Genomic DNA, 25,885 nt, shown 5'->3' on the forward strand with positions numbered 1-25,885 from the left:
AGCGCTCTCTGACTCCTCCGGCTCCGGCTCCGGGGACAGAGGCGTCACCCAGGACCCGTTTTCCTTTTTGACTGCACGAATTAATCCGCTCTGCTGAGCAGCCGGTGGCGCTGGTCGTCTCCGCCGGGGAGGGAGAGAGGAGAACGGGCTCCTCGGTGGCTCGGGGTGCAGACTCGGGCCGATTGCATTTCAATCGATGCCCGGCCCGAAGTTGGGCGGGGTGGTGGCGCCTGCAGGCAGCGTCCTTTGTGGACGCAGCTGGCGCCGAGGCCGCCCGCGCCCCCGCTGCCCGCGCCCGCTGCTCACCTGCACATGATCTCGTGGGTCAGCAGCACGCGACACATCTCCGGGTTCTTGTCCTGGCCCTCGTACACGATGGCCTGCGCGGGGGGGGGACAAGCAGAGGCGGGGGTTACGCGGCGCCGGCGGCTTGGGCGCCCAGTCGCCCCGGGCGCTGCGGGTCTCCCGGGCGGCAGGTGCACTGCGGGCCAGGGGAGGCGTCACGGCCCAGCCGGGCCACCGTCCCGGCAGAGCCCCCTCCCCGAACCACCTCCCCCCCGCCCGCCCGCCCCGGGGCGCAGGGCTAGGCCGCGGCCGGCCTGCTCTCCCGGGCGCCCGCAGGGCCTGCGCGGGGCCCGGGGGTCGGGAGGGTGGCGGCCGCGCCGGGGCTGGGTGCTGGAAGTAGGGGTGGGGGGAGGCGGGTAGGGAGGCCCGGGCGCAGGGCGCGAAGGGGCTCGGGGCGCCGGGGCCCCCTCGGCTGGCCGCGCCGGGCCGCGTCCTCAGGCCATTGTCTCGCCGGAGTTCCAGTCTGCGTGCTGCAAACAGCCGGCGCCGAGGAGCCGAGGAGCCGCGACCGCCGCGGCGGCCGCGCGCCCCGCTCCTCCCGGCCTGCCCGCCCGAGCCAGGTGCCCGCGGTGGGCGGCCGGGCCCGGGGCGCAGCAGCCGCACGTGGCCGCGCCGGGCGCCCCCAGGAGTGCTCAGGGCCCCGGGGCGCCCGGGCCCGCGCGGCCACGTGCTCCTCGCCGGATGATATTTGCAAAGAAAGTGCTAATGGCCAATCTGGTGTTTATTTTGAAACTGCTAACAATGATTTTTCTCGGGTAAAAAGGCAGTGTCTGCGCACACGCTCGGGTGGGTTTTGAGCAGAGGCTCCGCCAGATGGTGCGAAGGCCGAGGTGCGCTCACGACCGCGCGCGGCCCGGCTCCGCCGCCGGGAACCCGAGCCGGGGGCCGCCCGCACCAGCCCCACCGCCCGGCCTCGCAGAAAAAGGAAAAAACGGGGGGAAAGGTCACTGGGGGAGGGGCAGGGGGCGGGGGCCGAGAGCCGCAAGTTCCCGGCAGAAAAATTCCACGGAAGGGGGAGGGGAGTCCCTCTCCAGTTCCCTCCCCCCACCCCGGCACCGAAAATTATCTGCAAATTACTTCCAATCTCCTCGGGCACTTCTCACACTTGCCTCCAGTTCCAGGCGGACAAAGCCCTTTCTCGACAAGGCCCGAGGCTGCCCTCTGGGAAGCGGGAAGGGTCCCCGCGAGCCCCTCCGCCCCAGCCTCCCTCCGGATCCGCTGGGAACCACGGCCGCGATGGGCCGCCTGGGGCTGCGGGGCGCTTGGCCGCGGCAGGCGCCGGCACTTCTCAGAGCCCGGCTTGTCCTCCGATGGATCCCCGTATTTATATTTGATTTATTTTTTATTTTGTAGCACAAACAGAAATCCATAAACTGTCGGTTCAGCGCCATTGACTCTTTGATCAGTTACTGGGCTATTTCTTTCCTTCTCCCCCCCCATCCCCGTCAGTGAGAGGAGATTAAATGCCTTTATTTTCAGCCCTGTTTATGTTGCAAAGGTGCACGGCTAAATGAACAATGAGAGTACATTGACAACGAAGCCGCCTCCTCTATGCAAACCAGAGAAACTCACGGCTGCCTGCACCCACCTCTTAATTAGACCACTGCGGTTCCGACAACATTTAGCGCACCCTGCCAACCAGCAGCCCCGTGTCGAGGCTCCTCTGAATCCCGGTGAAATAATCACCAAAGGGCACGCAGCTGCCTCCGTCTTTCTGACAAAGACACTACTTTACCTGTAAGATCGGTTTTACCCTGAGAGAAAACCAAAGTGTTTTACGCTGCAGACGTTAAAATCCAACGCGCTTGTTGCCTAGGCCAGGACCAACTTTTTAAAGGGGAAGTAAAATCCGAAAAAACTAAGTGCTGTGCCGAGAGTGGGAAGCTTGCGTCCTGGGCTGCAGGAAGCACCCAACTCCCGTCCTGCGTGGCTCACCAACCCCTAAAGTTACCGTCAAAAACGGAGGTGCTACTTTCTACTTCCATTTCCAAGCCTGAAGCCCACCTCGGACGTCTATTTTACATCCATCTGTGCCTAGTGGATTTAATTTTCGCATGGAACTTGCCCCTCCCCCAACACCATTTTAAGGAAAGTGGGGGTGGGGGGAGAGCTTTACAACGACTAAACAGTACCACCCAGCACAAAACCAGCCAGACTGCACAGCGTGAAAAAGCAATGAAGCGCTTTTGTGCACTTAATCACATTACTGATAGCCAATAGTTATCATCGGAAAAGTTGACCAAGACAGGTTAAATAATCTAATAAGGAACTGCTTGTAATTATGTTATTTACAAGGTATGACAGAGGGTGGGAGAGGGGAACAGAGGCAGCTCCCAGAGCAATGGACGGGTGTGGGTGACCCCTGGAGCTGGGAGTTTGAATTATGGAGAGGGGAGGCTGAGAGGTGAAGACGGGCTAGCGGAGAACAAGGTGACTTTTCACCCCAACACATTTCACTTTTAAATCCAAATCAACGTCTCGCGTTACTAGACCATCACACCGGAAAGGGGGGAAAAATGAACTAATCAAGCCCAACTCAATGGGCTTTGGAAAGGAGTTAGTTGCCTTTGTTACAGAAAAAAAAAAAAATCAATGAAATGATTCCAAGCAGAGAGAGAGGAACATTTAAAGATATACAAGAGGGGGAGCCTCCTGAAATTTCTCTGTCAAATATTAATTACCATAGCTAATTAAGACAGAATTGGATTCCACGCACAAGCCATCTAATAGAGCATATATGTCCTATTGTGATGACAACAGTAACTACTTTACCAATCGCATCGTTTATTCCAATAAATATGGAATTCTCATTAGCATGTCAAGGAAGCCAAGTGGAAAACAAGTCCAGAGACCCATCTGCCCTCCTCTCAACCCCGGGACAACCCAGCTGAACAGTGGAAAGTAGTGCGGAGGCTTAAACTTTCTCACCTGTTTGGTCATTGAATCTATGAGGCGCACATACAGGTCCTGCTCCGTTCTGACTCCTGCAAAAAAAAAAAAAAAACAGGGACAAATTCTCATCAGGATTTTAGCAAGGGCACCTGGGGCACGGGGCTGCTGCTGCCGGCGGTGATGCAGCAAAACTCAGCCATGCCCTTCAAGAGGCGAAAGGGAACCCCAATCGCTTCCCCTGCTCTGAGTTTCTTTTCCTCGTCAGGAACCTCTAAGACTCTTAGGGTTTGCACTGGAAGGTGCAACAAATTTGCCAGGCTGCGAGCAGGCCCTGTGGCTGCACCGGGTGGGCCCATGTGGTCATTTATTTTTAGAAAACAGAAAGCATGAAATGGAAACTGAGTGAGAGTTTGAACTCTTTCTAGTGTCTCTCGAGGATTTTTTTTTTTTTTTCAAAAACTCGTGCACAGGAAGTCAGTTCCGCTCGGCTTATGGAGCTGCCCCCATCTCCATAATTAACATTAATTTGCAAAATTGAGAAAAGTCACTTAAAAGTGATGTCCTCCTGAAGCCCCATATCGATCCCCCTTTTTACTTTCTGCTTCGAGCCCCACCGGTTAATCATGTGAAGTGCCATCGACTTATTGATCGTTTATGTTTTGTTTTCCTCCTATGCCACGAGAAGATTTCGTGTTTACATCCGTGTCATTTTAATCTCGCAATCTTTGAGTCCGTTAGCCGTCTCGGGAAAGGAGGGCGAGCCCGGGCGGGGCGGGCGGCGGCGGCGGCGGCCACTTACCGTTGCTGTACAGCAACTGCAGTTTATAGTGGATGCCGTTGTTGGTTTTCTCGTTGTTGGGCTCCTGAAAGTAACGATAAATAATTGCGTTTAGTGCGATCGGCGTCCGGCGCGGCCACCGCGCTCGGTCCCCCTGCGCCCCCGAGGCCCCGCGGCCTCACACATGGCAGGACTCGTAGCTGGGAGCGGCGCGGTGATGTCACTTTCCCGCTGGAAGCCCAGCGTCCTCCTCGCCCCGAGCGAGTCCGGGGGCGCGCAGAAGTTGCGCAGCCCCTCGGCGGTGGCCCGGGCGGCCGCACGTGGCGGCGGCGGGGGCGCCTCGCCGAGCGGTCCCCGCCGCCGAGGGGGGCACGCGGGGCCACCGCGCGCGGGCACCGCCCGCCTCCCACTTGTAGAAAGGTGGAAGGTGGGATGGAGTGCGGGCACTTACTTTCTCTTTCTCCACGAAGTCCACAAAAGCGGTCCTTTCGATCTCCACCGGCTGCCCCTGCCTGTCGTAGAGCGCCAGCACGAAGTGGAAGAAATTGGACTTCCGGAGGTTGGAGGGCGGCTGCTTCTCGAAGTGCGCCCGCGCCAGCCCCACGCCGCTGCGGGAGGAAAGGGACAGCGGCCCGGTGAGGAGCGCGGCGGCCGGGGCCGGGGCCGGGGCGCGCGGGGGCGGCCGGTACGTACCTCTGCGCGGCCGTGTTGGCGTCCACCACCCCCGCCGTGTGCATCCACGAGCGCACCGGGTTCATGCCGCTGCCCAGCGGCTCCTCCTTCATGGTCGTCCCCCCGCGCGGAATATTCTCCTGAATCCCAAACATGAAAACTGCTGGCGGCGGCCGCAGCTCCCGGCCGAAAGCGCTTCCGCGAGCAGCGGCGCTCGGGGCTCGGCGGCAGGCGGCTACCCTGGCCGCGCTCGCCCTGCTCGGCGCCTGCGGTCCGGCCCCGCCGCCGGCTTCAGCCCGTCCCGGGCAGGCGCCACATACACCAGCGGCCGGGGCGCTCCGGACGGCCGGGGGGGCGCGGAGGCGGCTACACCGGCGGCTACACCGGCGGCGGCGGCGGCGCTTCGGAGGAGCAGGACGCGGTGGCCGCGGCGGCGGTTGTTGTTGTTGTTGTTTGCAGGCGCGCTCAACGTGGTGTCATCCTAGCCAGGCGGCGTCCGCGGCTGCAGGACACTGCGGGATCGCCCGCTTCTGGCGCGGCCCGCCTGCTCCAAAGACAAATAAACGGGGCAGTGAGTGCCGCGGCGCAGTCCCGGGCGCAGGCGGGGCGCGGCGGGGCCTGGAGCGGCGCGCGCAGCGGACGGAGGCGCACAAAACTCAGCCCTCTCTCCCCGAGGAATGGACCCTTTCCCGGGAGCCAAAACTCGAAGCCCCCGGGAGCGGCGCTGTCAGAGGGTGACGTCGGGGGGCGGCGCCTGCGCCATATATGGGAGCGGCCGCCCCTCGCCGCGCCCCTCGCCGCCGCCGCCGCCGCCGCCGCCGCGCTCGCTGACTGACTGCCTGACGGCGCCGCGAGCCGGCCCGAGCCCCGCGAGCCCCGCGAGCCCCGCCGCCACCGAGCGCCACCGCGCGCCGCCGCCGCCGCCCCCGGCCGCGCTCCGCGGCTCCTCGCGCCCACCCGCAGCCCGGGAAGTTCCCGCTCGCCCAAATAAAGCTCGAAATGAAACAAACAGCCAGTGCACAATCGCTGCTTGGCCCCCCCAATACCTCCTCCCCAAATCGGCCGCACGGTCCAAGCACTGTAGGGAGGAGGGGGTGAAGTGCCGAGGCGCCCCAAGTTGCCCAAATGCACGCAGTACACGCCACGGGGCCTCAGCGCGCCTTGGGGCGGCCCGAAGGGACAAGTGGGTAGAGGTGGGCAGGCCGCAGGGAGGGGGCTGCAGGGGCCAGCCTCCGAGTGGGGACGGCGGGGGGGGGGGGCGGGGGGGAGAGGAAGGTAGGTAGGGGCGGGTGGAGAGGGCAGGGCTCCCTCGCCAAGGCGGGGCGCACAGCTCAGCCTGGTTTCTAAACAGACCTCAGGCTGCTGGGGGGCCGGTCTGCCCCCGTCTGGGCCTCGCCGGGCGCCGGTGTTTCCTGCCCCGGCGGAGGCCGCCGAGTGCCGGGCTGAGGACCCACGTCGGAGGCGGGCTCTGCCAGATGCTCTGTCTTTCCCGGCGGCCACGGGAGACCCCGTCCCCCGGCCTGTGCTTAACCGCGGCGAGTGACAAAGAAGGCTCGGGGCTCTCCGGACGGACAGGAAGCGCGCCCGGCCTCTCCGGCGACCCGGAGCCGGGTGTCCGGCTGCGCGCCCTGCGCCGTAGCCAGACCTCCCCGGCGCCAGCCTCTCTAAAAGCCGAGCGGACGCCGCGGGCGCCCGGGTCCTGCCCTCAGTGCCGCCGGGCCCGGGTGAGCGCGCGGCGCGCAGCTTCCCGACCTGGTTTCGAGGAATCGGGAGGGCAACAGGGCACGGGCAGCGCGTGGGCCCGGCGGCCGAGCTCCTGCCGCGGGGACTCGGCACCCAGGCGCACTGCCCGCCCAAAGGACGTCTGCACGACCAGGAGCAGAGACCCAGGGGGCTACCAGGAGCTGTCCCGGCACTTCCCAGCCGAGAGAAATCAGGCCCTTTCGATTAAAACAAAACCAAAACAGGTCTCAGGGTGTAAGTGTGTCGCAGGGCCCCCTCTCCCCGCCCGGTATGGGGTGGCACTCCCTTTTCCCATGAATTGGCAGTGTGTGTACGTTAATATTTTAATTAATCGGGAAAAAATCGAAGTCCGATTTACGTTATCTGGGGACCCCCACGCTTCTTGGAAGGGGTGAGAAAAAAAAAAAAGATGTGTTGGAAAGCAATCTATTTTGCTGGTGTTGGGGGTTAATGACTATTGCCAAAGATAAGTGAATTATCAAAGCTGTTGCGCCAGTCCTATCTCAAAATCCATTACGGTGCCGGCCGTCTAATTAAATACGTAAGTATAATAAAATCATATTTTATGACTATTTGAGGGTAATGAGATTAGTCTTTAGAAGCGATCGCCACATATTAAAGATGCCACTGTCTATAGAATGTTAATAACCTTAAATCAAAGTGTATGGAAACTATTCACGATAAATTAAAAGAAAATTTCTGTATTCCTAATAAGCCCAGAGCTTTCCACCCACATCAGACTGAGTGGAGAAAGGAACACCTTCTTCGTGGAGGCAGAACGCAAAATAAAGTTGGCCATAGGTGGAGGGTGGGGTGGAGAAATTGCTTTGTCTCTGCGTGTTTAGCTGCTTCGGGGGGCTCACGCAGGGCGAGCGGCAGGCGAGTGTTATTGTCAGAATATGCAAAGTGCCTTTTCGGGGAAAGATGAAGTTGGAAATAGGAAACAATGCTTCCTTTGTACCACACTTCCTAAAATGCCCAGCCCGCCTTGGAGGTGCCCCCTTCCTTGCGCTAACGAAAGTATCATGCTTAAAATCATTTACAGTATCTTTAATTCAGATTACACGCGCCAAGGCGATTTAAATCTGATTACCAAATTAGAAGGTTTAAAAACAAATCCTTCTAAATCTGATACTGTTGACTAAAGAGGGGAAAGGAGTTCTATAAGCCCATCACATAAGGTAACGATCCTGCCCCAGAAAGAAAAGGGGTTTTAAACCTTTTTGACAGCAAATGCAGCTGCCCCAGTATTTTGGACGATATTAAGGGAAAATGAATGCAAATCTGTGTTCAGCAGCCATCTGGCCCGAAATGGGGGAATCAGCTGCTCTCACAACAGGCTCGGAGGCTGAATCCATTTCAGCTCATTTTCTAGATCATCTGGTCCCGCACCCAAAGCGTGGAAAATACGGTCTTTATCATTCACCAACTTTATCTTTTTTCTCACTCCACTGCTGGCTCCGAGCTGCGGGCACAAGGGCCGCCCGACCCGGCCGGGTCTCCACACGGGCCTGCTGGGGAGCAGCCTGGCAGGGCAGCCCCTCGGCCCCCACCTCACCCCACCCCAGAGTTTTGCGTTAATGGAGGGGAAGAAGCAGCCGAGAGGAGCGAGGGCCGAAGCACAGGGCTGGGGAGGAGGACGGGACTGCAGGTCAAGTCCTGGGCGCCCTGGGAGATGCTGGGAGAGGTCCCCGCGCCAGCCTCCTCCCCCTGGAGTCCCGCTCCCGTCTCTCTCGCTTCCTGGGGAACTAGGGGCGCCCAGCACCCAGGCAGGGAAAGCGGGGGTAGGGAGCGGGGCGAGTGGGGGGGGGGGGCGGAGAGATAGGCTGTCACTTTGGAAGTTGCGCAGGCCGGGCCGCTGCTCCAGCCTCCGCTCACAGGGAGCTCCCGGGGGCCAGACGGGCGCCCAGGGGCCGGGCCGGGCAGGGCCTGACCTTCGTTGGGAACCCCGCGGGCCGAGACGGCGACGCCGACCGCTCAGGGCCCCGCGCTCAACACGATTTGCACGGGTGGCCCTTGCGCCGCCGCCGCCTCTCCGCCGCCGCCGCCTCCTCCTCGGAGGGTGGGAAGTATTCCTTTTGTGCGGATTTACGGGGAGAGGCTTCAATGAGCCCCCTCACATTTGCATTTAAATAGCGGCATCAAGCGCTTCGCGTGCCACACACCAGTGGGCTCCCAGATGTCACGCCGGAGTCAGTCAGATGGCCAGTGCCCAGCTGTCCTCCCCACGTCGTGCCGGAGCAGGCAGTGACCTTAAAGAGACAGCGCCCGCCGCCCCTGGAGCCCTGTTGGGGAAGCGGCGTGCAGAGCGCAGGGCAGAGGCGGCGCTTGGCCGCTGACCCGCGGCACCACCAGAGGCCGAGCCGGGCGGTACGACCCGGCGGCGTCCGCACCCAGGCCCAGCCCGGCCACTCTGCTGGCCTTGTAGTGCCCAGTGGCCCGGCTGCCGCGCGCCTCCAAGCCCCTCCGCGTGCGCCCATTACCCACTCGGGGAGGGCGAGGGGCCATTCCCCGCGCACCAGGCGTGAGCATCCCCCTTGTACCTCCCCAGTCCCGGGGCCTCCACTGCTGCGTGGTGCAAGGCCAGGAGAGCGAGAGGCGGGCTGGTGCGAGACTCAAGAGTCATCCAGAAACTTGGGCCAAGTCGGGGTCCCAGGGAGTAAGGCCAGCCACGGCTCCCGCTCTGGCCCAACGTTCAGGCTACTTTGTGAATGCCCCATCTCGCTCGCGGCCCGGTCCGGGGAGCCAGCCGACCCTCCCTACCAGCCTTCCAAAGAGCAGTAAACTGCATTTCCGGCGTTGAGAAGCCCGGGCAGGGGGTGTTCCTGGAAACCAAGGCCCCTGAGGGATCGGGGCGCGCAGCGCGTCCAGGCGTGGCGCCCTCGAAGGGCTCGTGGCCTCAGGCCCAGGCTGCGAGGCCTGCCACTCAGCCCTCGAGAAAGGGTGAGAAGCCAATGCGCCAAAGGCCCCATGGTTCGCGTTCCCGCCGCCAGTGCGGAGTTGCAGGCGCGGCCCGCCCCCACGTCCTCCGCGCCTGGGGGGGTCACGCTCAGCCTGCGCTGGCTACCTGGCCGCCGCCCCCACTCGGCCCGGGGCTCAGGACCCGGTGCTGCGCACAGGCGGGGGCCAGGAAAAGAACCAGAAATTAGAGAGCCTGGCAGACCTTGGGCCCCGGCGGAAAGGAGGCCACACAGGGGCCCGAAGGGCCGAGAATAGGGAAATCCTGAGAAGGCACACCTAGAAAGTCCCGTGAACTGCGAGGTAGGGTGGAACAGCCAGGCACCCCCAAACCCTGCCCACCTCGGGTCAGTGTGTCGAGGCCCCTGAGTGCGTCCGGGGTTTGGCTTTGTGCTGCTGGATCCAGCTCACCGATGGGCTGCGGGAGGCCGGGGAGGCAAGGGCTCTGGTGTTCGGTCACCCGAACCTATTAAACTGCGCATAAATGGGGCTGGACCAGGTCCGGGTGGGTTTTCCAGGCCAGAGAGAGCGCCTTCGCCACCTCGGGGCAGAGATGGAAGCAACGGGGCTCTCAGGAGTCAGGTGGCGAACTGAACCCAAGCCAGGCGGGCGTCCCGCCTGCCCTCCGAGGCAAGTAACTGGGCACCTCGCCCAGGACGCACGGGGCGCACCAACGGGCTCCTCTGCCCTCTACTACAAAGCAAGGAGGCCTGACCGGATCCACAGGTAAAAAGTGAACACTGCGGGGTCTCAGCCCCCAGTTCTCTGCATCATCACCCCCCCCAACCCCTCATCCTGTAAGGTTAAGGTTAGCAAAGCCCGACCCACCCCCCGAGTACCCTAAGAGGCTCAATTCTCCAAGCTGGGATATGCAGGCGCCTCTTGTCTAAGCGGCCAAGTTTGACAAACAGCGCCTCCTGGGGTGGGGAGAGCAGTGTCGCCGCACAGCCGAGAGCCACGCCGCCGAGGCTTCCACCTACCCCAAGGCAGGTGGCTGCCGAGGCTCCCTGCCCAGCCTAACAGCTGCGCTGCAGCTCCTGCGCGTCCTGCGCACCTAGGCCTCACTGACCCCGTGACCCCAAGAGCGCACAGAAATGTCCACCCAAAGCCTGGTCCTAACTGCCGCCCACGTGTGTCTGCAAAATCCAGGCCAAGCCCGGCGCCGGCAACAAGGCCAGGGCAGTGAGCGCCGCGCCCACGCCGTCGCTGGCGAGAAACGTGCGCCCCAAGTGCCCAGTCCCGCGGGAGACAGCGGAGGCGCCGCGGAATTCGCTCGACCCTCTCCCTGGAAATCCCAGGGCTCTCCAAGGTGGGCATAAAACGCCAGGGCGCAACTCGATTCCCGCAGCATGCGAAATTAGAAAGGAAACAGTTAATTATCGTCTCCTTGTCCTAACTTTTCTCTGGTTCCTTCTGTCACTGTGGCTGGCCCCACCATTCGGAATCTGCCCTGGGGGCTCTTCAGCCAGAGCGAGAATCCCAAATCAAACACTCGCATTCTGCGAGCTGGGCTTCTCCCAACGCACCTAGCAACCTTAAAGGTTGCCTCTCCGCGAAAAGCTTGGGAGAAGCACCTGAGCTGGGAAAGACAGTTGGCGTGTGGCGCGGTCCCTGGGACCCGAAAAGGCGCAGCGGTTTAACAACGAGCTGTTGTTTCCGGAGCTGCGTTCAGCGGCGCCCTAAGGCAGTCGGGCAGGATGCGCCAGAGCCAGCGCCCCGGACGCGGATTGCGCGCCCACCCGCCCCCGCCAGTTTACAAAGCAAACTTTCCCCTGAGTAGTTTCTAGATCGAACGGCGCACAGAGTGCGCCAATCAACACCTAAACAGACCCAAACTGTAGAAACACGGATCGATCAGATAATTTCAAATATTATAATTGGCTTTAATTAAACACACTGCGTTCTAATTAACTCTGAAATTTTAGCATGCTTTGGGACACTGGTGTCTGATTTGATATTGTCAGTCCAGATGTCCTAATAAAATTCAATCCTCCACTCAAGACTTCAATATTCACTAAGAACAAAATGCAAATTAAATGTAAAACCTAAAGTATCGCCAAAGGTATAATCAAGAAAGGTGTCTCAAAACTTCGCACTTTTTATTACGCAGTAGTTAAAAAATGCAGATTACATGCTAACAAGACCTCTCCAGCACACCATAAATCTTAACTCTTTCCTGGGAGGGGGTGGAGGGCCCCGCCACGGCTTAAACGTAAAGGAAGGGGTAACCAGACCCCAGGACAGAATTGCATGCCCTCATCTGAAAGCTAACGGAGCGCAAAAAGTTTGCCAGTGAAATTCTGGTTTGAAACGGGTTTGCCAAAACGGGCAAAGGAGTTGGGGGGCTAGAGAGCCAAGGGGTGGGGGTGGGGTGGACGGCCGGGCACGGGGACTGACGTCCTCCTCAGCGGCGACACTCGCCCACCCCTCGGCCGCACCTTAACCGGGTGTGGACGCATCCGTTCCTGTGCGCAAAAATGCGTTGGTTGGTGGGGGACAGCTGCCGGGCCTGGTCAGCCCGCCCGGGGAATTACCTCGGCTGTAGGGACTGCGACGAAGAGGCTGGGAAGAGGAAGGGAGAGCACACTGCCCTTGGACAGAAATGTGTCAAGTCCTCCCTCCCTTCGCGCCTGCACAAACCCTTTAGCCCACGTCCGCGCGACTTCTAAGGGATCCGAGCTGGCGCACGGTACCCGGCGGCGCGCGGCAGAGGGATGGCCCCTCCCGGTGAGCCGGGCGCAGGCCGTGCAGGGGGTGCGCCTTTGGTGACACATTTGGCCGCGCTGTGGTTCTTTACCAGTCCGAGGGTCTGCTAAATTTACAGCCCAGAATGAGCCCTGTGAAAAGGAAGCTATTCCCACATTAAACATGTGTATGTTTTCCATACTAATGGAGTCACTTAAAGCTGTTGCTAATTTAACTTTGTAAAAAGGCCACACTGTGGAAATTTGCATTTTCTTTAGGATATTGAAATGAAGAGAAAACTGCTGGGCGGCGAGGCTGCCCAGGGCATAGCTAGGGGCCATGCAGAAATAAAAACAGATAAAGAAAAGAAGAAAGAAAGAAACCGGCTTCTCTTCTAGACTATTAATAAGCAATTTGTCCCGCTGAAATTTACATTGCAAAGCGGAGCGCGCCGGCAGCCGAGGCGGCAGGGCTGGCGCGGGCTCGGGCGGTGCACCCCGCGCGGGGCGGGGGGCAGCCTCTGGGCCGCCCTGGCCGCCCCCGGGGGTGATCTATGGGCAGCTTTGAACTTGGCATCCTCGCCGCCGCACCGCCGACCCTCGCCCGCACCCACGCGTGTCTGCGCGCCAGTGCCCCGCCTGGGCCGCGCGGCCGGAGAGCGAGGACGGGGGCTGCGCGGTGGCCACCAGGCCTGCCGCAGCCAGGCTGGGGTCTCTCGAGGGGAGCCCCTCCGCTCGCACGAACGTCCGGGACCCACGGACCCCCGTCCGCCCCCAAATGCTGCCCAGGCCGTAAATTTAAAATGCCAACAAAAAGCTTGATTTATTATTATTATTTCTTTCTTCCCGCCGGGCCGCGCCGCCCCGGTCCAAGTCAACTGCAAGTGCGGCGCCCCGCGCTCCGCGCCCGCCCCGCGCCCCCGCCCGCGCCCCCGCCCGCGCGCGCCCGGCGCCGCGCGGCTCCCGAGCCTAGCGTGGGGCCAGGGCGCCATCTACGGGCGCCGCCGCGGCTCCGGCTCGCCTCCCGGAGCCCGCTCCTCCTCCCGCCGCCCGCGCTCGCCCCGCGCCGGCTCCGCCAGGCCTGCCACTTACCGCAATTACGCGACGCTCCCCGTGCCGATCTGCTTAGGAAACACGGGCTGCTAGTTAGGCGAACTTTTAAGCGCCGCGGCAAAACTTTCGAAAGGAAGGCGCCCTCCTGCCTCGGATGTTTGGGCACGATTCAGAGATACGAAATGCAGAGATAATGCGATTTGATTTGTTAGTCTAACTCTGCGACTTGAGACTTGATGTCCCCAAAGACCAGGCGAGCTTCCCCCCCTTTATTTATTTTTATTAAAACATCAATCTACGCTGGAGCTGGGTGAACTCGGTTTCACCTGGAGAACATAAAATTCTCCATACCAGAGAAGTAAGCACCTTTCATAAATCAGCGGTATTCCTGACACATCGATCAATTTTTGGTTGTTAATCCGAAAGGAGGAGTTTTAATTGCTTCCTGCGTTCTCTTCCAGGCACCTCGGCGTTTCGACCTTTCCCTCCCTCCCTCCAAGGGTCTCACTTACCCCGGGTCGTTCCACTAAATCCCCGGCACCCCCAGTCTCCGCCCGCGCCCGTGCGCGCCTCCCCCGCGCCCAGGGCCCTCGGCCCGCGCTCACCTCCCCGCGGTCCGGCCAGGAGGGGCGCAGGCGGACCCCCACCCCCACCCCCGGCCCCCCGGAGCCCTAGCGAGCGGCCGCCCAGGCAGCGCTCGCCCGCCGCCAGAACGCTGCCAGGGCGCGGCGCAAAAGTTCACTGCGAGGCCAGGCCCGCAGCGCCGCCCGAGGTCCCGGGCTCCCGCGTCCCCAACCCCGCCGCGCGCCCCCGCCGCAGCCCCGCCCGCGCCCCCGCAGCCCAGGGGAACGCACCCCCGCGGCGGGTGGCGCGCCCGGCGCAGCCCGGCCCCCCTGCGCCCAGCGCCCGGCCCGCGGCGCGCCAAGTTCAACTTTCGTGGCCGGCGGCCTCTGGGGGCCGCAGGCCGGGGCGGGGAGCCCCCGACGGGGCCGCGAGCGGACCCCGCGCGCCTACCTGCGCCGCTCATTCGACGGGCGTCGCGGGGCGCCCTGGCCGCGAGGTGGCGGCGGCGCCAGCGGCCGGCCGGGAGGGTGTGCGGCCCGGCGCCTTCCCACGTTCCCACCTCCCACCCTCCCGGGAGAGCCCACGGGCCGGGCCGCGAGCGCGCCAGTGCGCACGCGCCGCGCTGCCTTCCACCGCGGGAGGCGGCGGCGCGGCGGGCGGGGGCCGGGCGGTGGCGCGAGGAGGTGCCCGCAGGCGGCCCCGCGGCCCGCCCCCGCCGCCGTGCCCCCCGCCCGCCGCCCTTGCGGAGGGACCTCCGGAGCGTCCCCGGGGCCGGGCGCGGGGCCCCCACGGGGAGGCCTTCCGCAAGCGCCGGAGCCCCGCTCCTTCCTCCAGGGCCCAAAGGCTTTGGCGACCCCTGACCGAAGAGAGCGCGCCAAGCTCGGGGAAGAGGCGCCCCGACTTAGACACCTGTCCGAAGCGTGTCCCAGGCCCTGGGCTGGCCCGAAGCCGTCGGTGTAGACTCGTGCACTTTCCCAAGCAGAGGGTGGCGCGGGTCCCCCCCGGGCCTTTTTGGTAATGCTGAGTGAGGGGACAGTTTCCGTGGAGTCTGGATGCTAATAATCTGGTGGGAAGCACTCTACTGCCTGGCGGGTACAATAAAACGGGGGCAGGCAAGAGCTCTCCCACACACAGAGAGAGAAGGGCCAGGACTGTCCCGGTAAAGCCACGGTGAGAGAGAACGCCTGGCCCTCCAATCTGAGCCCTGCGTTCCAGGCAACGTCAGCTGACGTGCTCCCGCTTCCCCGGGGAGAGAAGGAGGCCAAGCAGCCTTGATCGCCCCACTCCCTGCCTTTGGTGTCACCCAGGAAGTGACCTGATGTGGGACCTTTGCCATTAACATCTGGAGCCGCCGCTGACGGCAAGAAAAGGGGTCGGGCGGGCGTGTCCTCATCCCTGACCGCTGGCCGGCTCTTGGGTTGGAAGAAGGGGACTTCTAACCAAGGTGGCTGGTTGCAGGTCATGTTCCCAACCCAGTGACTGCTTCTTTTTCTAATATACCCCTTTGCTGCGAACCTAGTACTATCCCCTGCTAATTCTTCTCTACCTGCTTTCTCAGACTCAAGTGCAGTGTAGACACCTGAATAAATACAACTTCCTGTAGCCGAGGTTTATCTGCAAAAACAGAAACACCAGTCTGTCAGAATTTGACCCTCGCCGTCAACCACGTCGGCTTCTCCTCGCCTGTTTCTTGCTCCTAGATTTGTTTTGCCCTCTTTACTTCAATCTTTTTTGTAGTGAAAGTTGAATGTGCTGAATCATGAAATCTTACTGGAAGGGAAAAGTTATTTTTGGCCATTTATTTAGTAAAAAGCACTCCAGAGAATGCAACCCAGAAATGTACTTTATTATGATAGCTTAATGTAAGAAAAGAACTAAATAACGAATATTTCCCCTTTGTCATCTTCACTTGGGAATCATTTTTAATGTGAGCCAGCATGAAACCATTTAAGCAATATGCAATATTTTAAGATATAAAATTACCCATGTTTTTAATAGCAGCTCACGTGTATTGAAATGTTATGTGCTTGGCACCCAAGACAGGCACGAGCTCGGGAAAGTTACAAGTTACAAGACATGTCCCCAGCACACTGCCAGGAAGCTGGGACTCTAACCCTAGTGCTGGGCTCCGGAGCCCAGGTCATCACCTGGTTTGGCCACGTGTGGCTTCAGAGGCAAACAATGGGGACGTTCGATGTCCTAAAGTCACTTTGCACAATGGGGCCCTGAAATGGGCTTTGCTAAGTTTGGCCGGATGGCCTGTGGAGTGACAAGAAGGAGGCCAAGGGATGTATAGGGTCCCTGTAATAATGGGGCGGTGACCCTTCTCCAACCCTTCCCCTGCAATCTTACCTACCCCCCCCCACCCCGCCCTCCAAAGGTGCCATCCTGTGCCTCCTTCCTGCAAATCTTCCTGGAAAATGGAGCCTCCACCTTACTCTTTGTAGGTCCTGAAGGATTTTTTTTTTAATAGGAACGAGAAATGAATGGAGAACATTTAGCCATGTAGGTAATTGTTCCTGATCTCAGAGGCCCAGGAGAGGAATAGCAATGGTCACATAGGTCATGAAGGAAATGACACAATCAGATGGGACAGTTTGAGGAAACCCATCACTTTTATGCGGAAGAGTTTGGCTGTTGACAGGAGACCATGACCTCGTCTTCATATACAAATAACATTATAGAATTACCCTTAACTTACTAGAACGAATCACTGAGTTTTTCTGCGCCTCCCTTACCTGATTACTGCCCCCTTCACTGCCCTCCTTTCCCCCACAAATATTAATTTAGGCTGAGTCAGGCTGTGCTTGGCAGTGAGCAAGGCCCAGGTCCATGATGCTTGAGGCTTAGCCCGTGAGAAGGCACAGCTCTGTGACATTTGAATCCGGAAGGCTCCGGTAGCTCTAACAGATCTAACACGTGTCAGCGTCCACCTGATCTGACATTGTCCACGTGTGTATGCTCTGTCACTGACCACTGCACCCACAAACAAAGTCACAAACATCAATATTTATTGCTTTGTCCATAACAAGCAACGTGCCTTAGGGCCCCTAGTAACCAGCCAAGATTTTAAGTGTGAGACAAGGTGGGGCTTTATCATTGCCAAGTTAGCACGAGTCCACGGAGGGACCCATCACAGAAACGGCCGCCCAACCCAGAAGTCAGAACTTAATCCTGGGTATTTTCAGAGCCCAAATGGTTTCAGGAACTGCTTGTTTTATTTGCTGACCCATCAGTCTGGTAGGACATGGGTTTCCCCTGTGGGAAACTCCTGAAGTTGGGACCTACCTGTTCTCTTCACCTGGCTGATGAATTCTTGCCATGGACACAGCATGTGAGATCAGCAAATAATCGTTGAATTAATACAGATAGGATTCAACTTTAGAGGCCTTGCATTATGGAAAGGTTTCAAACACACACACACACACACACACACACACACACACACACACGTCAATAGAAAAGGAAGACAAAATTGGCTCTTCTGCCCAGAACTTTGTGGTCCCTCCGCATCTCTTCCTGCCTGCAAGGAAAAAAAATATATTTTCATTAAAATGGCAGCTGACTTGGTCAAATATGCTGTGACCTGCTTTGTGACATTTGTGCTCTTGCCTCCCAATGGAGTAACCTGGATGAGAGTGAACTAAGAAAACCACCCACTGTCCACCTAAGGCGGCCAGGAAAAGGGCACTTGCGGGAGTCAGTGTGGAAGGTGAGACCCGCTGGCCTGGGCAGCGGGGAGCATCTGCCCACATGGTAACAACAAGCCAGACCGGGGGCGATGGCCTTTTCCCTTGGTCCTGGGATGCTGGCTTCAGCACGAGACCCACACTCCTCCAGTTCATGGAGGTGGGTGTGAGGCTCTCAGGGCAGACTGCTTTCCCGAGACTAGATGCGAGCAGCTGTGAAGACTATTCAGCGTGTGAAGGGAGGCACTCAGGGGCCTCGCCGGCCCTCCCTGCCCCCACTGCTGGTGTTCAAGGGCGTACGATGGCGGTTCCGTCTTACAATCATTCATGAGGGGAAGTCCTAGGGTTGGAAGTCCTGACTGCGTTCTAGGCCCACGAAACATAACACATGAGAGAGAAAGACTGAGACGCATATGTTGGTGGGGGAAAATCCTGTAATTATTGAGGCCTGTTTTCACCTTAACATATGTACATCCAACTGCTTATTTTTTTAATGTTTATTTATTTATTTTGAGAGAGAGAGAGAGAATCTCAAGCAATCCCGCTGTCAGCACAGAGCCTGATGCAGGGCTCAAACTCATGAACCATGAGATCATGACCTGAGCCGAAACCAAGAGTCAGACACTTAACTGGCTGAGCCACCCAGGTCACCCCCCAACTGCTTATTTTTTAAGTACAGGCCTCTATTTTTTCATTTTTCATTCTGCTATTTATCTAAATTTTCTTAAGTTTATTTTTTGAGAGAGAGAGAGAGAGAGAATGGGGGGGGGGCAGAAAGAGAGAGGGAGAGAGAGAATCCCAAACAGGCTCTGTGCAGTCAGCTCAGAGCCAGACGTGGTGCTCAAACTCACAAATGGTGAAATCATGACCTGAGCTGAAATCAGGACCCAGGTGCACAGCCGACTGAGCCACCCAGGCGCCCCCTTCTATTTATCTAAAGCCTTGAAAGTCAACTCTTAAACCTATGACATGTGAATTACACCTTGATTCAGAAGAACACTTAGATATAAATATAGCAGTCAGTGCATTAAACCGTCACCTGAGACGGGGACTTTGCATGCAGGTGGCTTGTGGAGGTATGTCTATGGCCCAGGAGAGCCAGGAAGGGAATAGGGAGTCAGGGAGGGTGTGGAGGCTAAGCAAGGGTCCCACAGAGGACGGCCTGGCTTTGGGACCCTGCAGACCTTCCCATCACAAGGTGGAGCCAATCTCCCCTCAGGCCTTCTGATATCGAGCTGGGCAGCATAACTTTTGCCTTGGCCTCTGGATGTCAGCCGCCGTGTGGACGTCCCCACTTCTACTTTCTGTGCGTCTGTCTTCACTGTGGGAACAGACCCAAACAGTGACCGGTGTGGAATGAGCACACGGCTCGGAGGCCAGTGGCCCCGCCAAGGCCCTCCTGGACCAGCTGGCAGCCAGCTGACCCACAAAATGGGAGAGAGCCCACCAAGATCGGCAGAGCCTTCCAGCCAAACCACGGCAGGTGGCAGATGTGTGAAAGCCCAACCCACCCAGCGTCACCTGTGACTTGGGGTGGTTTCTTACGCGGCATTGCTGCTGCATAGATAGCTGATAAGGTGAGCTGCGGCCTGGTCCCCCAAGATGTTCCGCGTGTACATTACCCTCACAGCCCTCCTGGCCCACGGGGAGGGAGCTGGGCTTTCAGATTCCTGTGGCCAGCAGTCACTGGCTAAAGGGCTGCCTGGGGAGACATGACCTCCCTGGCACTTCCAGCCCTCGCAGCCTGTGACAAAGCTTCATTTTCCTTTACAATGTGGAGTCCACTGCAAAATCTACTTGGTAAAGAAGTTCAGATGCTCACCCCTGGGGAATGACCAGGATCTCCAATGTCCAGGGACCATGCAAAGATTCGCGTGGCCGAGGCAAGTGGTATCCTAGCCTTCTTTGCCCGTGCCCACTATGAAGAAAGAGCTAGAACAAGCCATGCACCCAGGACTCAAAGAAAGCAATGTCAGGTCTTCCAGCAAGAACTCTGTCAAGCCCACCCAGGCATCTGACCTACAGAACTGTGAGATAGTCAACGGATGTTGTTTTAAGCCACTAAATTCATAGCAATAGATTACAACAACAACAGACAATGAACGCACCCACCTTTGAAGCCTGGAGGCTGACGTTCCTCACTCACACTGTGCATCGGTCAGTCTTGCCATGGCAACGCCACGAGCAAACCTTCCCCAGTGCAGTCACTCGAACAGCAACCACGCTTCCTCACATGCACACCTGCCGGTGGGCTGGGGCATCTGGGCTGATCTGGGCCCCACGGGTTGCACACGGCCGGGTGTGGCTTCAGGCCACGGGTTCCGTTTGCGTCTCATTCGCTGGGACCAGCCACCCCCGGGCATGTGCTTCTCGTGACGGTGGCAGGAGCTCAGAGGAACAAGCTCAACTGGACAAGCACATTCGAGACTCTGCTTGTGTCCCATGGACCCAAAATAGGCATGTGGCCAAGCTAACATCCCATGACAAAGGGTGTAGATATGGGAGGGGGAAGAAGTGGAACAGGAACTCGCAGAAAAGCCTGTGTGGACCCCAGAGTCCTTTGGTGTTGGAGCCCTGAGGACAGGCACATTATCCTGGGTCCTGGGTTCCCGTATCCCCCACCCCACACCCTTCAGAAAGCCTTCAGAGGAGCCAAGCCCCCAAATGTGGTTTGCTCTCCAGAGGTGGCAGCCCATGGCTCTGTCCTGCTTGGCCTCCTACCTCCCCTTGCTGCCTATGATTCACCTTGGACTTCATTCCTGCACTTTGGCTGGAGAGGCCCCCTCCCGGCTCCTAGATATGCCCCGAGAGAGAGAACCAGCAAGCGGGTTCCGGCCAAGGCAGGAGGCCCTGCGAGGATGGGCACCAGAGTAAGCCTGCAGAGCAAAGAATTTGGGCTCCAAAAAGAGGTCTGGACTTTGTCTTGATGAAAGGACAAAGTGACGGGAGTGTCTGTTATTCCTGCGCCCCCCAGGACCACATGCTAATGGGATGCCTAGGTAGGGGCTGGCTGGGCCAGAAAAAGCAGCCGTGTGATTAGAGGGTGGGGGAAGGGAGATGGTGCTAGAGTTCAAACACACGGGCCAGTCAACCCATGGGGTGTGCCTACGTAGTGAAGCCTCCAGAAGGGCTCTGGGTGGACACTGAGGCCTGATGGGCTTCCCCAATGGCAATACTTGGTGCTTGCTGCCACATGTTGTGACCAGAGGGGTAACACTGTCCAGGGCCCCATGGGGAGAAGAAGACCGAAGCTCCGTGTTTGGCTGCCTCCCAGGTTCCACGGTATGCATCTCCCCCCTTTGGCAGGTTCCACCTTGATGCTTCGCCTGTAAGAATTGTGAGTGTGACAGGACACCCTTCCTGATTTCAGTGAGTCTTCTAGCAAATCAGACCTGAGGCTGGTTGGGGGAACTCCCTGAACCTGCAGTTGGTGTCAGAGTCTTGGGCAGACCGGGTGGTATAAAGGGTTGTGCGCTTAACTTGAATTTGCCTAACTCTGTGTAAGCCCCACCCACTTTGCCCACGGAGAGGTGGCCCCTGGGTCACTGGCCACTGAGAACCAGCCTCTTCCTGAAGAAAGTCCAAGGGCCAGGGCTCCCGGCTGAGCCACCCTCCACCCCGACCACACCCCAAGGGGGCAGGCCCTCACCCTGGGGCAGACCCGACCTTCAAACCAGAGTTTCTTTTACTAGCCCGTGACCTTGGGAAACTTACTTACCCTCTCTGGGCCTCAGTTTCCTCATCTGTAAAGCTGAGGTGATAATGGCACCCACCTCATGGGCTTGCGGTAGGGAGTAAGTGAGATGTTATGGTGAAAAGACTTAGCGTCTAATCAACGTGGACATTGCTCCTGCTGCCTGGAACAGGAGGGTGTTTGCCACTGGTTGGGGGGCTGTGCCCTGGGCTGCCTGGTGGGGGGGATATTTGATTGTTTTCACAGATTGGTTTGGTTTGCTTTCCGGTCTGCAACCTTTCCCTTCCCTGACTTTGCTCCCCACTCGCCTCAAGTACCCAGGATGCACCATTCAGGACTCTTCGTTGTAAGCAGCAGCAAAGCAACTCAAACTGGCTTAGGCAGAGAACAGAATGTTTGTTGGCTTGCATAACAGAATACTGGCTTTGGGAAAGCCTGGGTCAAAACACCCCACCAGGGGCCTGTCCACATCCTTTGGGGTTTCGGTCTCACCCTCAGCCTCCACTGGGTGGCCCAGCAGTTCCACACTCGCCCTTATGGTACCAAAATGGCTGCCACGGCACCGGAGCGCATGTGTCCTCTGACAGCTTTCACCTAACAGAGAGAATGTTTTTCCCTCCCCCGGAAGCTCTTGCGTCCGTTGGCTTAGCCTGGGGTGTAAACACATCTCAGAAGCAATATGGGCCTGGGGAATGTCACTAATACTTCCAAACCACAGGGCTGAGCACAGAGGAGGGTGACTTCGCCAAGGGAGAATCAGACACCCTGGGAGAAAGGACCAGCAAATGTGGACCACACGGTGTCTTCATGCTGGGGTCATTCAGGGATGACTGATGGCCATCGCTCACACTGAGGTTACCGTGACATGAGAAACACCTCTGACCATAAGGGGCCCTTCTCCTGACCATGATCCAGGTGGGAGCTGTGGACTGTCTCAGCAGAACTGGGATGTGTCAGCTTGTTTTCTGGGGGCTCCCTGGCTCCAGGTTGCACACAGGCTGTAGCAGACCTGTTCTGGAGGTCTGGAGGCCAGATGGGCGTTGCCAGTACCTGGGGAAAAGGCCACCCGGCCTCTGAGTCTTACAGTGGGGAGGACACACACATCAACTCCATCAGGATGCTATGGATGATGAACAGGTTGCAAAGGTGAAGAGGAAAGAGCTCTCAGCGCTCACCCTCCCCACCCTGTCCCTCGTGCTGGATGGAAAGCAGCTCCAGACAAGCCCTGTGTGTCTTGTGTTTATTGTCCCCTACCCCCCAGCACCTAGCACAGTGCTGACGGCCTCCAACTCATAGGCCTTCGATTGTAGCAACTTCTGCCTACCTTAAAAATCCCAGGGAGATCTCAGATTGGTTTGGGTTGGCTCACATGACCAGCACGAACCAAGTGTGGTGATCCCAGGAGGACGGGGTCTTTGACAGGTCAGCATCCATCCCAAAACTGCATGGTGAGGAGTGGACCCAAAGGAAAGGAGGCTGCGCTCTAATAGGATTCCACCACAGCAACTCGGAGGCCTTGGCCCTTGATGAGCCTTGAGGTTTCTTTCAATACAATTCTGTAATTCAGTTCTGGCTGCAGCAGCCGCTATGGGGGGTCTTTAGTTGTCTTTGCAGGAGAGACTCTTCACTTGCATCCTGGGGTGGCTGCGTTTCTCCATGGAGTGGGAGTAGAGGTGATATGGGTGTCCCCTGAGTTGAGCTTTTCAGATGACGTATGCCTTCTTCCGTCTCTTTGACCTTCCCCTGGTTGGAATCCAAGGTCTCCAAGGCTCAGGGGACAGCAGAGCCACAAGCTGGAAGGAGCCCGGGCCCCCAGGTCACTGCATGGAGAAAGTTACCCCACCAAGCAAACCTTCATTGGAATGTTACATGAGTGAGTAGTAAACTGTTTTCAGCTGCTGAAATTTTGGAGTTTATCAGTTTATAGCAGTGAACTACTCATGCAGTGTTCATAGATGGCCTAGAGAAAAAAGGTGCTACTCTGGGCAAGAAAATTCTGCTCTGCAAACCATCATGGCTATCTATACACTGGAGGTGATCCTGTGTGTGACATTACAGTGGTCCCAGAGCATGGGGCATGAGGAAAGGCTCCCTCAGGCATCTGGAACTTGGTGTCCCTTGTGGGTAGCAGCACCAGGAACAGCAGCACATTATTCTTTTTTTAATCAAACTAAATTCCATAAAACCATTTATTATTCATTTAAATTAAATATATATACAAGAAACCATTGAAATACAAATGTAGGCACATCATAATTAACATCTAAGATTGTGTCTTCAACAAATGAAATGAATGACATTCAATCTTTTTTTTTTCATAGAACCATTGGTAGAACTACATTAATTTATTTATTTTTTGAAATTATACTTGTTTATTACCCTTATTACTTTATGGTTTGTACGTTGTTTTTTGTTTTTTTATTGAAGTCCAAGTTAGTTAACATATAGTGTAATAATAATTTCAGGAATAGAATGAAGTGATTCATCACGTACATAGAACACCCAGTGCTCATCCCAACAAGTGTTCTCCCTAATGCTCTCACTCTTTCAGCCCTTCCCCCCACCCACCTCCACTCCAGCAACCTTCAGTTTGTTCTCTGTATTTAACAGTCTTTTATGGTTTGTCTCCCTCTCTGTTTTTATATTATTTTTGCTTCCCTTCCCCTATTTTCATGTTTTGTTTCTTAAATTCCACATATGAGTGAAATCACCTATTTGTCTCTCTCTGATTGACTTATTTTGCTTAGCATAATACACTCTAGTTCCATCCACACTGTTGCAAATGGCAAGATTTCATTCTTTTCATTGCTGAGTAATATTCCATTATAGACATATACCACATCTTCTTAATCCATTTGTCAGTTGATGGACATTTGGGCTCTTTCCATACTTTGGCTATTGTCAAGAGTGCTACTATAAACATTGGGGTGCATGTGCCCCTCCAAATCAGCACTCCTGTATCCTTTGGACAAATATCTACTGGTGTAATTGCTGGATGGTAGGGTAGTTCCATTTTTAATTTTTTGAGGAACCTCCATAACTGTTTTCCAGAGTGGCTGCACCAGTTGGCATTCCCACCAGCAGTACAAGAGGGTTCCTCGATCTCTACATCCTTGCTAACATCTGTTGTTGCCTGAGTTGTTAGTTTTAGCAATTCTGAAAGGTGTGAGGTGGTATCTCATTGTGGTTTTGATTTGTATTTCCCTGATGATGAGTGATGCCGAGCATTTTTTTATGTGTCATTTGGCCATCTGGATGTCTTCTTTGGAAAAGTGTCTATTCATGTCTTTTGCCCATTTCTTCACTGGTTTACTTGTTTTTTGGGTGTTGAGTTTGATAAGTTCTTTACAGATTTTGGATACTAACACTTTATCTGATATGTCATTTGCAGATATCTTCTCCCATTCTGTTGGCTGCCTTTTAGTTTTGCTGATTGTTCCTTCGCTATGCAGAAGCTTTTTATCTTGATGATGTCCCAATAGTTCATTTTTGCTTTTGTTTCCCTTGCCTCCGGAGACATGTCAAGTAAAAAGTTGTTGCAGCTGAGGTCAAAGAGGTTGTTGCTAATTTTCTCCTCTAGGATTTTGATGGCTTCTTGTCTTACACTTAGGCCTTTCATCCATTTTGAGTTTATTTTTGTGTATGGTGTAAGAAACTGGTCCAGGTTCATTCTTCTGAATGTCACTGTCCAGTTTTCCCAACACCATTTGCTTGAAAAGATGGTCTTTTTTCCATCAGATATTCTTTCCTGCTTTGTCAAAGATTAGTTGGCTATACATTGTGGGTCCATTTTCTGGGTTCTCTATTCTGTCCCATTGATCTATGTGTCTGTTCTTGGGCCAGGATCACATTGTCTTGATGATTACTACTTTGTAATATAGCTTGAAGTCTGGAATTGTGATGCCTCCAGCTTTGGAGTTCTTTTTCAGGATTGCTTTGGCTATTCGGAGTTTTTCCGGTTCCTTACAAATTTCAGGATTGTTTGTTCTAGCTCTGTGAAGAATTCTGGTGTTATTTTGATAGGGATTGCATTGAACGTGTAGATTGCTTTGGGTAGTATTGAGATTTTGACAATATTTGTTCTTCCAATCCATGAGGATGGAATATTTTTATCTCTTCTTCAATTTCTTTCATAAGATTTCTATAGTTTTCAGGGCATAGATTTTTCACCTCTTTGGTTAGGTTTATTCCTAGGTATTTTATGGGTTTTGGTGCAATTGTAAATGGGATCCATTCTTTGATTTCTCTTTCTGCTGCTTCATTATTGGTGTATAGAAATACAACCGATTTCTGTACATTGATTTTATATCCTGCGACTTTGCTGAATTCATGTATCTGTTCTAGTAGTTTTTGGTGGAGTCTTTTGGGTTTCCCACATAGAATATCATGTCATCTGTAGAGAGTGAAAGTTTGACTTCCTCCCTATTTGGATGCCTTTTATTTGTTGTTGTTGTTGTTGTTGTCTGCTTGCTGAGGCTAGGACTTCCAACTATGTTGAATAACAGTGGTAAGAGTGGACATCCTTGTCATTTTCTTGACCTTAAGGGGAAAGCTCTCAGTTTTTCCCCATTGAGGATGATATTAGTGGTGGCTCTTTTGTATATGGTCTTTATGATCTTGAGGTATGATCCCTCTATCCCTACTTGCTTGCGGGTTTTTATCAAGAAAGGATGCTGTATTTTGTCAAATGCTCTTTCAGCATCTATTGAGAGGATCACATGGCTCTTATCCTTTCTTTTATTAATGTGATGTATCACACTGATTTGTGGGTATTGAACCAGCCCTGCATCCCAGGAATAAATCCCACTTGACT

The 25,885-nt window shown here is 56.4% G+C and overlaps 1 protein-coding gene across 14 annotated transcripts in view; it reads right to left on the bottom strand.

Annotated features, from left to right (window-relative positions):
- EBF3 (EBF transcription factor 3) overlaps positions 1 to 13,258 on the bottom strand; it is a 127,879-nt gene extending 114,621 nt beyond the window's left edge. For 5 of the 14 annotated variants that reach the window (XM_023241104.2, XM_023241110.2, XM_023241107.2 and 2 more), the window contains exons 1-5: positions 4,709 to 5,371; positions 4,467 to 4,623; positions 4,037 to 4,100; positions 3,274 to 3,329; positions 307 to 380 (exon numbers count right to left, since the gene is read on the bottom strand). In XM_023241104.2, the coding sequence (XP_023096872.1) occupies positions 307 to 380; positions 3,274 to 3,329; positions 4,037 to 4,100; positions 4,467 to 4,623; positions 4,709 to 4,842 (485 nt within the window). In that variant the 5' untranslated portion in view covers positions 4,843 to 5,371. Of the gene's footprint in view, positions 1 to 306; positions 381 to 3,273; positions 3,330 to 4,036; positions 4,101 to 4,466; positions 4,624 to 4,708; positions 5,374 to 13,164 lie in introns of those variants that run through there. The other 9 variants (XM_023241114.2, XM_023241103.2, XM_023241106.2 and 6 more) reach the window with 4 other exon arrangements.
- Positions 13,259 to 25,885: the final 12,627 nt, after the last annotated feature.

The sequence above is a fragment of the Felis catus genome, chromosome D2 (assembly GCF_018350175.1).
Source record: "Felis catus isolate Fca126 chromosome D2, F.catus_Fca126_mat1.0, whole genome shotgun sequence".
Taxonomy (NCBI): Eukaryota; Metazoa; Chordata; class Mammalia; order Carnivora; family Felidae; genus Felis; species Felis catus.